A 14975-nucleotide genomic window follows, 5' to 3' on the forward strand; every position below is an offset into this window, starting at 1 on the left:
GGCACAGCCCGGGGATATATTGCATGACAGGAAGTAGTCCGAGCAAGGAGTGGCGCTTCCAAAAACTTTTCCCTTTGCCTGATCCAGAGGGGCTGAATGAGCCTGGAGTCGGGGGGATATAAGTCTCTGTCAGAGAGAGCTATCTGATGGGCTGTTTAGAACAGGCACCCATCCAACAGAGATTAGGTTCGGGACAAGGCCACTCGCCTGTCTATCCGTCTCTGTCTCTGTCCATTTGGCTCCGAAGACGCATCCTGAACTGTCTCCACGAGGGCGTTCAGGGGACAATTCCAGAGGGATAATTAACTCTTACGTAACATAGTAGGGAGAGAGACCACAGTGTATTATGACTTGGTGTAATGGTAAACTACCCCATATTAGATGGGAACAACCGTCAACTTCTAAAACAGTTAGGATTTGAGGGACAATTGAGGTTGAGAGACCTTGAACCTTGATGTTGAACCAACAGGTTGGTGGCTTTTTGTGAATGTAAACAAATGTACTCAGTCCCATCTGAGTGTGTGCGGTGACTTGTCCCTGTCCCAGTCACAGCTGGATAGAACACTAGGCAAGTAACCAGCAGATCTGTCAGCCACGTGACGCACTTCCTCAGACACACACCAGATGCTGTTTCCTTCTTCCTTAAAATGGTAACACTCCCAAGTGATCCACTACACACTATTCTGTCCTTCCATCCCACAAAAACATCCCCTCTTCATGTGCAATGTTCCCCCTATCTGCAGGACATTCAAGGATATACCACAGACTGCTGACAGTGTTTTAAACATTGAATGGTCCTATTTATCGTGGAAGGTGATTGAGAAGTTGATATGGCCATCTTAAACAGAAACTAGAGGGTTGAAATAGATAAAAGATAAAGTTAGTTATTTTACCCCTTGTGTGAGAAGCAGAGCTCAAGAGGAGGATGTGCTATGCTGTGGACTTTGTCTGAACTCTCAGCTTTCATTGTGATGAAAAGCAAGAGTTCTGTATGCTGCAGACAAGGGTTGGTTAAATTCCCAGGCAGGGATCCCAAATCACTAACACTATCATTTACTCAAACTTCCAAACAAAACATCCTATCGGTCCTAGAGATGCACACTTTCCCTTCTGCTTCATTTCCAATATTCTATTGACAAGACGAAACCCTTTGAGATGCACAATCTCTCTTCTGGAGTCATCTCTTTCTGGGATGATTGAAACAACACAATACTCAAGTTAATGTCTCCACCACAACACTATACATCCACAGTATGACTGAGACGACCCACTGGACAAACTATGTCACATTAACGTGGAAATGTGAGTAATAGTTTGTTGAGATATTTATTCACCTACTCAAAATGACAGGCAGAAGGTTGTTGAATTCCCAATGTGTTATCACTATGCTTTCAACCATTTAAAAGCACAACAAACTTGAAATGGGTGTACAATATCAGATATTTTGGATTTATACAATTGAATGTGTTATCACTGTTCTTCATCTAATGACCAGATGACCTGGATTGCAGTTGAGATTATATTAAAAGTACATAGTGCAAGTGGTCAATGCTGTTCGAGATTCTGACTATTCTGACTATTATAGCAATTGTGAAGCTCTCCACAGACCTGCAACCTTTGCATACTATCATCTTGAACATGCACAATTTCTATGATGACATAAGAAGACATTTATAGTTACAGTAGGCTAACCTCAATATGTGGCCATGGATGTGTTACTGATTTTAAGGTTGAATAAATACTGTTACATTAGATTCTAAGATAGCCTCAGGCTATTTACTATACTACAAAAGTATTATTGAATTGTGTTTGGTTGACAACGCAACAATATATCAACATTTGAATGAGATGTATATTTAGTCTGGTTTTAATTCCAGTTTTACCACAAATTAATCATTGATATGTTGGACTCACGTCTACATCTCAACCAAACATTGAAGTTAAAGAATATATTATTTAAAGTGTATTTAAAGTTTGATTTGCCTTAGATGGAGACTTGAATCCAACATATCAGATTATTAATTTGTTGAACCCTGGATTAAATTGAAACAATAGCTGTTGTTGACTTTACAAATGCTATATAGACCTAAATAGCATCATTGAGGACATATGACTTATAAAGTTTGGTCACATTTAATTTGTTCTGTTAAACCTACCCTTTGGCGTGTCTTTTGATAGCAACAGTGAATATATTAGGTATTAAGAGATCTATCAATAATCATTCTCACGATAGCACATTGGTAGGAGTCAGTGACAATGTTTGGTCGAAGCTAAGCACGGCTGAGCTAAAACCTTGGGTGAGAGACCAAATTAATAGTTGTAGATAGACTCCAGTAGAAGGTGCTGCCCAGCTTATTGTTTTTTTATGATAGTGGATGCAATGTTGAAGATCTGACATTGTTTCAAAGGTACAAATTCAACATATTTTACACAAGGTTTGTCTATGTTGAAAGTGTGTTACCATGGTGACAGACTCCTGTAATTTCACCTCAAAACAACAATTTACCTTGATGAATTTTTTTAAAATCCAATGAATTTTCCATGTCCCAATACATTGACAAATTATTTTGAAACCACGTTTGTTCCCAGTGGGTATTAGCTTGTTCTGATCGCTCCCTACTCCAACATACTCTGAGACCCTTTTTAGGATGTTAACCATATATAAAATACATACAGGTCCTTAGGGACCACAAAACTAAACTAACAAGGGTAATTGCTTCTCCAAACTGGCCCGGGGGGTTGCACAGCTGCGGCTGGTTGCTATGTCATACAGCTGGCCCATCTGGCCCTGCAGGAAAGCATTTCTCTCCTGGTTAACGATGGAAGTAGGGAGGCCTGGCAGTGAGGCTCTACCCCCCCTCCCCAGGCTCCAAACACTAGCGCTAAACAGAGCAGAGCAGCTCAGCTGGCAGGAACAGGAGAAATGCCAGGCAAGACTCCAAGCCCTCGCCAAGCTCCCATTAGCCAGCTATCAGTTTCAATGCAGTCATACCTCCCGAGATCCTTCTCTATTGCAACAGAGGCTATTGGGCATTTAGATGTAAGTCTAATAGCCTAAGACGTTGAAGTTAGCACCTCCTTTCCTCCCAGCTAGTGTAATATTTCTGGAATAATAATTTGCATAGATAGTCTTCATACTCTTCATACACTGACTTAATGTGATGCTGTTATACTAACAGATGCAAACCCCTAAGGAAACAAGTAGGAGGCAAAAGGCAACACTTACATAAGGAGAGGTGGTACTTACGTAAATGCTGACATCCGTGTTAGCATGGGCCTCAGTGTATATGATCTGCTTTGAGTCTGTGGTGATTATGAGGTGCATTGGCTGGGCAGCGGTCATATTCAGTGTAAACATGTTGGGAGCCTAGAGAAAAGGACAGAAGAAGCAAGTTAAACTTCAGGAAAAATGTGGTGATGACTGTAACACAATTTTTTTAATGTCATAATTCACAATTCGAGTTTGTTATCTTCAGAAAAATACGTTTGACCCCCTCCACCATCTGTGTGTACAGTACACATCAATATCATCACCACATCAACAATGGCTGTACATTCAAAACAGTGGCCTGCATAATATGTACAGTTGCTGTAGCATAAACAACACATATGGTTGCCAGGGGAGTTGGTGGTGGTGGTGTAAATTCCCACAGGAACTTTGCTGTGATCAGGAAGAAATTAAATAAAGCGGCATAAACATGTGTTTTGTCCTCTGCCGCTTTTGGGACAGGGTCACACTGGGGTGGGTGAAACAGAGGGCAATGTTTACTCTAGGATTCTGAGACCTAATCTGTTCTCATTTCGGTCACCCTACATAAGGGGCACTTTGCAATTATTTAGTTTTTCTGACTGACTAGAATATACTGCACACACACTCACAGACACACACACACACACTCACAGACACACACACACACACACAAGCACACAACCAGGTTCCAAATCTATTCCCCTCACTCATATATTGACTCCAAACCTCCATGTTAAAAATCTACTTCCCTTTCAACAGTGTTATTCCATTTCACAGAGTCAGCACATGGCATCATTCAAAATACAATGACTGCACACTACAATGTAATGATCATATGGTGGGGTAACACATGTTGTTCTCGCGACACAAATGTAATCCAACACAACACCTTAATTTATTTTGAAAGGACCGAGCTTGGGTTTGGAATGTTGTCTGACAGCTCAACACAAGGGTTTCTACTGTGTTTTCTCTCCCACAGAGAAAGTCATTGAGAGATTCCCATTTCTGTTTCCTTCCAGAGGCATCACATCAGGACAGTACATGTGAAAAATACAAGGATGGCCCGCATGCTAAATTATGTACCGCTTTCTTCACTTCTTCAATTCCAGAGAAGACAAGATGAGAAAGATTCCGTTGATGGTAGATGTAATTTGTGTGATTTGATAGCGTCAGCTGATATGAGAAACAAGACATCATGTAGTCTCTCTAGTAATGGCAAAGTTAGCTACTATAAATCACTGTGTAATGTGGAAATATGACATTCATCCCCAGTGGCAGGTGTTGGCTGACTGTTTTAATGGCTAGGGCTGAGGAACAGGCTACAGTAGAGGAACAGGCTACAGCAAAACCTGTCCAATGCTACAGTCAAAGCAGCACAACACTAGCAGGACCAGCTCAATAATCCAATCCAGCAGCAGTAATCCAAGTCCAGCACCAGTTATTGCTGTGAGGATTGGGGTACCAGGAGGAGGTGGGCTGTGAGGCTTGGGGTACCAGGAGGAGGTGGGCTGAGAGGCTTGGGGTACCAGGAGGAGGTGGGATGAGTGTCTTGGGGTACCAGGAGGAGGTGGGCTGAGAGGCTTGGGGTACCAGGAGGAGGTGGGGTGAGAGGCTTGGGGTACCAGGAGGAGGTGGGCTGAGAGGCTTGGGGTACCAGGAGGAGGTGGGCTGTGAGGCTTGGGGTACCAGGAGGAGGTGGGCTGTGAGGCTTGGGGTACCAGGAGGAGGTGGGCTGAGAGGCTTGGGGTACCAGGAGGAGGTGGGATGAGTGTCTTGGGGTACCAGGAGGAGGTGGGCTGAGAGCCTTGGGGTACCAGGAGGAGGTGGGGTGAGAGGCTTGGGGTACCAGGAGGAGGTGGGCTGAGAGGCTTGGGGTACCAGGAGGAGGTGGGCTGTGAGGCTTGGGGTACCAGGAGGAGGTGGGCTGTGAGGCTTGGGGTACCAGGAGGAGGTGGGCTGAGAGGCTTGGGGTACCAGGAGGAGGTGGGCTGTGAGGCTTGGGGTACCAGGAGGAGGTGGGCTGAGAGGCTTGGGGTACCAGGAGGAGGTGGGGTGAGTGTCTTGGGGTACCAGGAGGAGGTGGGCTGAGAGGCTTGGGGTACCAGGAGGAGGTGGGGTGAGAGGCTTGGGGCACCAGGAGGAGGTGGGGTGAGAGGCTTGGGGTACCAGGAGGAGGTGGGGTGAGAGGCTTGGGGTACCAGGAGGAGGTGGGTGAGAGGCTTGGGGTACAGGGAGGAGGTGAGGTGAGAGGCTTGGGGTACCAGGAGGAGGTGGGGTGAGAGGCTTGTGGTACCAGGAGGAGGTGGGTGAGAGGCTTTGGGTACCAGGAGGAGGTGGGGTGAGAGGCTTGTGGTACCAGGAGGAGGTGGGTGAGAGGCTTGGGGTACCAGGAGGAGGTGAGATGAGAGGCTTGAGGTACCAGGAGGAGGTGGGTGAGAGGCTTGGAGTACCAAGAGGAGGTGGGTGAGAGGCTTGGGGTACCAGGAGGAGGTGGGTGAGAGGCTTGGGGTACCAGGAGGAGGTGGGTTGAGAGGCTTGGGGTGCCAGGAGGAAGTGGGATGAGAGGCTTGGGGTACCAGGAGGAGGTGGGGTGAGAGGCGTAGGGTACAGGGAGGAGGTGGGTGAGAGGCTTGGGGTACCAGGAGGAGGTGGGTGAGAGGCTTGGGGTACCAGGAGGAGGTGGGGTGAGAGGCTTGGGGTACCAGGAGGAGGAGGGTGAGAGGTTTGGGTTCCAGGAGGAGGTGTGTGAGAGGCTTGGAGTACCAGGAGGAGGTGGGTGAGAGGCTTGGGGTACAGGGAGGAGGTGGGTGAGAGGCTTGGGGTACCAGGAGGAGGTGGGATGAGAGGCTTGGGGTACCAGGCGGAGGTGGGGTGAGAGGCTTAGGGTACAGGGAGGAGGTGGATGAGAGGCTTGGGGTACCAGGAGGAGGTGGGGTGAGAGGCTTGGGGTACCAGGAGGAGGAGGGTGAGAGGTTTGGGTTCCAGGAGGAGGTGTGTGAGAGGCTTGGGGTACCAGGACGAGGTGGGGTGAGAGGCTTAGGGTACCAGCATAGGTGCCTGAGCAATGGAGCAAACAGAGCTGCTGCATCCCCAATTTGAAAATAGGGGTGCAAACGCTTGTTTTTGTATTCAAATAGATATGTCAATTTTTAAATTATTTTTATTTGAGATTTTATTTAACCAGGTAGGCCAGTTGAGAACAAGTTCTAATTTACAACTGCGACCTGGCAAAGATAGAGCAAAGCAGTGTGACACAAACAACACAGAGTTATACATGGAATAAACAAACGTACAGTCAATAAACAAATGTACAGTCAATAACACAATAGAAAGTCTATATACAGTGTCTGCAAATGTAGTAAGATTAGGGAGGTAAGGCAATAAATAGGCCATAGTGGTGAAATAATTACAATTTAGCAATTAAACACTGGAGTGATACATGTGCAGAAGATGAATGTGCAAGTAGAGATACTGGGGTGCAAAGGAGCATAAAAATAAATAACAATATGGGGATGAGGTAGTTTGGTGGGCTATTTACAGATTGGCTATGTACAGGTGCAATGATCGGTAAGCTGCTCTGACAGCCGATGCTTAAAAATAGTGAGGGAGATAAAAGTCTCCAGCTTCAGTGATTTTTGCAATTTGTTCCAGTCATTGGCAGCAGAGAACTGGAAGGAAAGGCGGCCAAAGAAGGAGTCGGCTTTGGGGGTGACCAGTGAAATATACCTGCTGGAGCGCGTGAAACGGGTGGGTGCTGATATGGTGACCAGTGAGCTGAGATAAGGTGGGGATTTATCTAGAAATTACTTAGATGACCTGGAGCCAGTGAGTTTGGCGACGAATATGAAGCGAGGGTCAGCCAACGAGAGCATACAGGTCGCAGTGGTGGGTAGTATATGGGGCTTTGGTGACAAAACGGATGGCACTGTTATAGACTGCATCCAGTTTGCTGAGTAGAGTGTTGGAGGCTATTTCGTAAGTGACATCGCCGAAGTTAAGGATCGGTAGGATAGGTCAGTTTTACGAGGGTATGTTTGGCAGCATGAAAGATGCTTTGTTGTGAAATAGGAAGTTGATTCTAGATTTCATTTTGGATTGGAGATGCTTAATGTGAGTCTGGAAGGAGAGTTTACAGTCTAACCAGACACCTAGGTATTTGTAGTTGTCCACACATTCTAAGTCAGAACCATCCAGAGTAGTGTTGCTAGACGGGCGGGCGGGTGCAGGCAGCGATCGGTTGAAGAGCATGCATTTAGTTTTGCTTGCATTAATGAGCAGTTGGAGGCCATGGAAGGAGTGTTGTATGGCATTGAAGCTCGTCTGGAGGTTTGTTAACACAGTGTCCAAAGAAGGGCCAGAAGTATACAGAATGGTGTCGTCTGCATAGTGGTGGATCAGAGAATCACCCGTAGCAAAAGCGACATTATTGAAGTATACAGAGAAAAGAGTCGGCCCGAGAATTGAACCCTGTGGCACCCCCCATAGAGACTTCCGGAGGTCCAGACAACAGGCCCTCCGATTTGACACATTGAACTCCATCTGAGAAGTAGTTGGTGAACCAAGCGAGGCAGTCATTTGAGAAACCAAGGCTGTTGTGTCTGCCGATAAGAATGCAGTGATTTATAGAGTCAAAAGCCTTGGCCAGGTCGATAAATACAGCTGCACAGTATTGTCTTTTATCAATGGCGGTTATGATATCGTTTAGGACCTTGAGTGTGGCTGAGGTGCACCCATGACCAGCTCGGAAACCAGATTGCATAGCGGAGAAGGTACGGTGGGATTCTAAATGGTTGGTGATCTGTATGTTAACTTGGCTTTCGAAGACTTTAGAAAGGCAGGGTAGGATAGATATAGGTCTGTAACAGTTTGGGCCTAGAGTGTCACCCCCTTTGAAGAGGGGGATGACCATGGCAGCTTTCCAATCTTTAGGGATCTCAGACGATACGAAAGAGAGGTTGAGTAGGCTATATAAAAATGATTAACAGATTGCATTTTGCACCCCGTCACCTAAAGTATTTATTTGCTCCTGCGCGCCACTGTTTTGTTTCATTGGCGTTAGAAAGCACTAGTTGCACCACTGGTGTTTAAAGTGAAAAGACACCTGCAAAATAAAATAGTTTATCTACATTTGTATTGTTGTTTCATGTCCAATGGTGTTGGTCCAATGGCTCTGAGTAGGCTTCCATCAGCCTACCAAAGGTTGCACCTTAGCAGAAAACTGCAGGCCCAGTAGCTCGCGGACTGTCAATGAGCAAGTAGATACCCACTGGGCACACACTAGTATGCCTAATATTACATGATTAAATTTGTGACATCATTTTCCTCACCAAGGCATTTATCGGCATTCTGCATTCTTGGAGTGGAGGTGAGAGGCTTGGAGTACCAGTAGGAACATAGGTGAGAGGCTTGGAGTACCAATAGGAACAGAGGTGAGAGGCTTGGAGTACCAGTAGGAACAGATGTGAGAGGCTTGGAGTACCAGTACTCAGATGTGAGAGGCTTGGAGTACCAATAGGAACAGAGGTGAGAGGCTTGGAGTACCAATAGGAACAGATGTGAGAGGCTTGGAGTACCAGTAGGAACAGAGGTGAGAGGCTTAGCCATATCCTCTCCACTAATCTCTTCTCCCCTCTCCAGTGACAGCAGAGTCAACATGTCCACCTTGCCAGCCCCCTGCAGTTGACTTCCAGCCCTGACAGAGAGAGGACTGGATGTGCATCAATGCCCTCCTGTACACTATCTGCCTCAGTGGTCCTGGAGGAGATTAGACAGCCTCTATCTGAGTGGCAGTGGCCCCGACACATGCTTAGCTCACAAAGCACAGCTCCACTAGGCTGCATCAGGATTCAGCAGGCTGGTAGCAAAATGTACAGAGGGTCAGAGAAGCATATTCTAGTTCACAGTTCGTACCACAGTAGACAACAGGTAAACAGTGTTGGACTTCAGCTTTAGGTAAGTCAAATATGTTCTTACAATATATACCTGGTAAGTCAAGAATGCGTTGTAAAATAGTGATGTTTACAAAGAGCAACAAAAAAAGAGGAAGAAAGGATTTTTATATTCTGTCTTGAACGTGCCAATGAATTACCTTAAATTAATCCATTTTGTTGTTAAAATACTGAAGTGGACGACAGTACTTAAATACCTCCAAAATACAGTTCTGAAGAGGGGCTTTTGGGGAATTAACTATTAACATGAACAAAAAGCCACTTTTATCCAGACTTAAAGCCTCTAAACTCTTGCTTGTTTTGGAGCTGGATTCTCTTGGCTGCTGGCCTTTGTGTGGAGAGTACTGTGCGAGGGGGTTGAGGAACACGGTGTCTTTCTGTTCGTCTATGCTCACTCTTATTAAATTGATCGTCTGCTGCCTGCTGTTGACAGCGTGCATTCTGAGAGGGCCATGCTGAGCTGAGGCGAGGGGCCAAAGTGGAAAATGTGGACCCCTAATGTTTGACGCTGGTGGGAGGAGACCCCCAATGTATTGTCTGAGGCCTACTGCAGGGCTAATACACAAGGCCTCTGCAAGGGCCATGTTCAACACACACACACACAAACAGACAGACAACACACCACGATAGCTGCTGTCAACAGGCCAGTGTATTGTGGATGTAAGAGAGCAACAGATGCTGTGTCCATGAACACACACACTCATTTAGTGTGCCCAATAGGCAGTTTGATATCATCTCCGCTCTGTCCACCTCAATTGAATCACTCCTCTTTTCTATCAGTCATCTTCACAGAACACACCTGTGATCGTCTCCAATCCACAGACAAACCTTCGTCAAAGATTATGGATATACTTTTTTCTCAAAGTTGCCGGGATGTCACATGTCCTACTTATATCAGGACACTCGTAAAAACCTAAGCATTGCGAAACTTATATTTGCTCAAATAGACCTCACATAGCAAATAAGCCATACATTTTTATGTTGACCAAATTCGACACTCTCTCATTAAACTCCATACAAAATCTCATTGCTTGGTGGGGGAAACAATACAAAAAAACGCCACCTGCTGGAGGGAGACAAATTTTCAGCCGAGTTGGGCCTCTCTCTTTCTCTTCCTCTCTGCCTTCGTCTAATGAGTCTCGCAGGAGGGAAGTTGTCAGGGCCCATTGGCAGGAAGTCCAAAATAAAAGGCATCCCTGTTGTGTCCCGGCGTTAATTTTTAGCGGAGACTTAAGAACATTTTCAGAGGTGAGCAGTCTGGGGCACGTGGATTAGTGAACAAAGAGAATACTTAAGTGCTGTGTGTGTTTGCAAGGATGGTGGGGGAGAGTGTGTGTGTGTGTGTGTGTGTGTGTGTGTGTGTGTGTGTGTGTGTGTGTGTGTGTGTGTGTGTGTGTGTGTGTGTGTGTGTGTGTGCAAGGATGGTGGGGGAGTATGTGTGTGTGTGTGTTCACGTGCGTGAATTACAGACAAGGAGTCAGGCCGAGCTGCAGGCAAACAGTCTAACTGATTACATTATCCGTGTCCCTTGCCACTGTCTATCATCACAGAGCATTAAAGTACGTCGCTTGCCTAGTCTTTTAAGTAGTGTCAGTATATGTTTATCATCGAAACTCAGAGAATGCCTCCTGAAATACCCTGAAGGAGCAGGATTACTCAATTACCAGTCAGCTGAGAGATGCATGTTTTCTTCTTCTGCCGTTCATGATATAAATTGGCCTCAACAAGTGAAGGGGCCATAGTTTAGACTTTGTACTTTGCTGACAACTAGACTTTACACTTCCCTTTCAATGAAACACAGTAGGGTCTTAGATGGTTGGAAATAGTTTTGGGTTGAGAATCCTATTGTTATTCCATGAGTGTTCTAGCAAATCACACAATATACAGTAAATGTATGACTCATTTTTCCTGTTATCTGACAGTGTACCAGTCTGGTATGGACAACTTATTCACTATTCACTCAGTTTGAGTCAATAGAGTCAAGGATGTGTCTGTGACTAATATACTATATGAGTCAAAAGGATTTACGCATGCAAATCAGTTGGGAATTAACAATACTTTCACGGTTAACCAAAACTCAAAAGGTCTTTATAAAAGAACTGTCCTCGATTCTTCTTCTTATTTTCTCCATCACTATCTCCAATTTACTCTAGAAGTTGGAACAATGCACGTTGTCGTCCCTGGTCGCTCGCCCTTGCTATTTTTGTTCCTGTGCTTTCAAGATACAATTGTTTTCCTCCTCAGACTTTTTTTTTCTCTAGGGCTTTTACTGGTGCATAACAGCTTCCCGTTATTCTTTGTCTCTCTCCCCTAACCTAAGCTGGCTCCGACGGTCCAGTCTCGGCTGTGAGCCAAGTCCAGTGCCAGAATGTGACATCATTGGGGTCTGGACAAGCCCCTCCCCTTCTGCCTTCTCTCCTCCCTTCTCTCCCTCTTGTCCCTCCATCCCCCTGCCATATTGAACAGACCGCCAGGCAGCCACACTTTCAATATGACAGACAGACAGACAGACAGACAGACAGACAGACAGACAGACAGACAGACAGACAGACAGACAGACAGACAGACAGATAAAAAAATATCTTCTCTCCATCCACTGGTCATTTTGACTTCAGCCAAGGACATACCCCTGCTTTGTGTCTGAGGATAAGCAAAGCCTCCAAGCCTTCCAAATCGTACATCTTCAGCACTGCCCCAAACTGATGCAGTAAATAGAGTGATAAGGCTGTGTGTGTTGAGAAATAGCATGAACCCTCACTCTCCAATTCCAAACATTTAGCCTGGTCCCACAGGAGAACAGGATACGCTTGCTCTGTGGAATGTCCACGGGATCACACGGCTGGCTCCAGTTCTGGACAAACTACAGCCTTTGTGTTCCTCCTCCTCTTCAATCTTTCGTGTTTCATATAAACCTGGCAGTAAAGAGCTAACATTTCTTCTACACCACATTTCTCTTTCTTGGACCACTCTAGGACCATTCTTGGAAGAAATCTGTCTTTGTTTAGCTGTGTACATAAAAACACGAGTTAAGAACAATTTAACATGTTATAGTTGTTTTCTATGACGCCAGAGGGAGAAGCAGAGGAAGACAGGAAGAGATTTTCCAGTATTTTTTGTCATTTAGTGCAGGCAGGCCGAGGGACTCCTTTAGCCTTCATTAAAGGCGAGGAATCCAGGCAGCCATCCTCAGATACTGTATTATCCTGTGATGGCGTCTCATCCGAATCACAACCACACACTAATGGGTACCACACAGACCCACTCCTGGGTGAGCCCCCTTTAATTAATATTAAAGAGGGAATGAGAGAGATAAAGTCAGTTTGTGTGTGTGCCTGTGCATGCTTGCGTGTGTCAGAGAGAGAGAGAGAGAGAAACAGAGAGTGAAGGACGAGGGAGAGAGAGAGCACAGCACTGATAAAAAAATTACTAATATGTGCTGACCAGACACTGTCAGAAAATGAAAAAGGAAGTCTGCGTAGGAAAAAGCAGTGTAGGATTACATTTGTCCTCCTAAGCACTGATCTAGGGTCAATTTCCTCAATTGATTTCCAATTGGTCCTACTGCAATTTACGGTACAACTTTTTGACATCCACACACACAGCCCCATTCCCCATGCAGGCTGTTGGATGCGGTAGTGTGTTTTCACACTACTGTGTATGTAGTGCAAGCCTGTAAGGGGTGACCCCAGCTCCATGTTATGTTTGGCATGTGTTTGCACTTATCAGGCTAACCAGAGGAGGTGTCCCTAATGTTGACTCTCAGCCACATGGGAAAGCTAGCTAACCTAGCACGCTAACACTCATCTGGCATCAAACTCATGAGAAAGCTAGCCTGGTGTGCTGACGCTCATCTGGTATCAATTTCACACAGACACTCTCCCAGAACAACCTTTTCCCCCAGGAACGGGACAAATATTCCAGCTATATGGAGCTAACGTAGCTATCTACTATATGGACTCCAGATATGATGTATACAAACTGAATTGAATCTAACAATGCAGAACATTTTGAAAAGTTAATGCTATTATTTGAAAAACTACAGTCATTTGAACAAATATGACTACAGTAAAATCATATTACCTCACATATCAGTGTACTACATATTGGAACCTGTGTCTTAATCTTGGACATTTTTACACTGGACATACTGGTCGATTGAAATGCAGTGGAAGCCTTCCACAGTGGTTTAGGACATGCAAACCATATACAGTAGATTGCCTTACCTCAATAGTGTAGTGCAGGCTGAGGATGTGAACTTCTTTGCCGTCCTGAGTGGTGTAGTTGGTCCAGCAGCCTGGACGCATCTCTCTCAACCTGATCCAGGCATTCTGGTTTTCAGGGACCGCCACTGGCTCACAGGTCTGCTGGGATGCTGGGGGAGAGACAGAGGGAAACCTGGTTAAACAAAGTAGAGAGTTCACATTTTCTAGGACCATACATTTTATTGAACCTTTATTTAACGAGTCTAGAGCAAATTCTTTATTACAATGATGGCCAATAATGTGGAATGGGTTCTGCATGGAACCGAAAAGGGTTCTACCTGAAACCAAAAATAGTTATTCAAAGGGTTCTCCTATGGGGACAGCAGAATAACCCATTTTAGGTTCTAGATAACACCTTTTTTTCTAAGAGTGTACAAGAGGAGAGGTACAATAAAAAGAGAAAAACATGGAGAGCTGATTGAGCTAACACCCTCTATTATGACCATATGAATAATGCATTATGCATTTCCTCATAATGTTTTATGCATAAACCATTAATACAGTAAAGCCCAAGATACAGTATCATTAGCAAGATATATTAATAGATATGTTAGGCAACATGCAAAGAGCTCGGTAGACTAGCACTATAATATATGATCTGAAACACATATTCAATCACCCTCTTGGTTACAGATTAGCCTAGCCTATGGAGGGTGTTGTTTTCCTGTTCTATTCATCTCTGATTCCTCCACATGCACTCCATCACTCGTGACTCAGTGACTGTCTATGGAAGGGAAGGAGGGGACAAGGATTGCATGGTGGGTCATTAGGAAGCAGCACTGCCGTGTGTTGTAATCAGGAGATAAAGTAAGGAGTATGGATGCTAAATGTGTGGGAGGGGCTGCCGGTCTGACTGGCACGGCTGATAAGTCGAGTTTATCTGGGACCTTACGGCCATATGGGTAACATTAAATCAAGTCCATTCCTCTGCTATTCCTCACTCCCTGACTACACCATGCCGCACCACAGGGAGTTTCCTCCCCAACCTCTGCTCTCTGTCAAACAGACACAGGGCAGCTGATTAACTTTTTTTAAAGTATGTATTTGCTTTATCTGTTCCTAATACTTTGTCCCCTGGTTGGGGTGTCCTTTTGGTGCTTTATAAATATTCCCCACTATTAAACCGCCTCCTTCCTCAGGATGAGCAGGGTCAGGTGTCGCTTCCTACCCAATCAACAGTCAGCACTAGGACCAAGTCCCGCCCATCACAGTGAGATCTGATTAGGGCTTTATCTGCACCTTGCGTGGTCATTGGGTGGCAGGCGTCACGGTTGCGGCACGTTCAGATCTGGATTGGCTGTGCTGGGGCCTGGGCTGGGCCCTGATGCCCCACAGCTCAGACTGTCTGTCTCCTGACCCAGATATGATCACAGGACAAATACAACAGAGACGACCCTGGTCTGAGTCTCTGAGTCCCAATCAGTAGACACGCATCTAAATCGGATACCACTGACACCCATTATGGAAAGGGATTATATTATTGAGCACAGAGGACAATGCTCCATTGAAAAATGT

At 45.5% G+C, this 14975-nt stretch overlaps 1 protein-coding gene across 1 annotated transcript in view; it reads right to left on the reverse strand.

Annotated features, from left to right (window-relative positions):
- LOC139408665 (endoglin-like) overlaps positions 1–14975 on the reverse strand; it is a 58865-nt gene that overhangs the window by 18786 nt on the left and 25104 nt on the right. The window contains exons 3-4 of the mRNA XM_071152843.1: positions 13422–13570; positions 3248–3367 (exon numbers count right to left, since the gene is read on the reverse strand). Coding sequence (XP_071008944.1) covers positions 3248–3367; positions 13422–13570 — 269 coding nt within the window. The remainder of the gene's footprint in view (positions 1–3247; positions 3368–13421; positions 13571–14975) is intronic.

The sequence above is a fragment of the Oncorhynchus clarkii genome, chromosome 5 (genome assembly GCF_045791955.1).
Source record: "Oncorhynchus clarkii lewisi isolate Uvic-CL-2024 chromosome 5, UVic_Ocla_1.0, whole genome shotgun sequence".
Classification (NCBI taxonomy): Eukaryota; Metazoa; Chordata; class Actinopteri; order Salmoniformes; family Salmonidae; genus Oncorhynchus; species Oncorhynchus clarkii.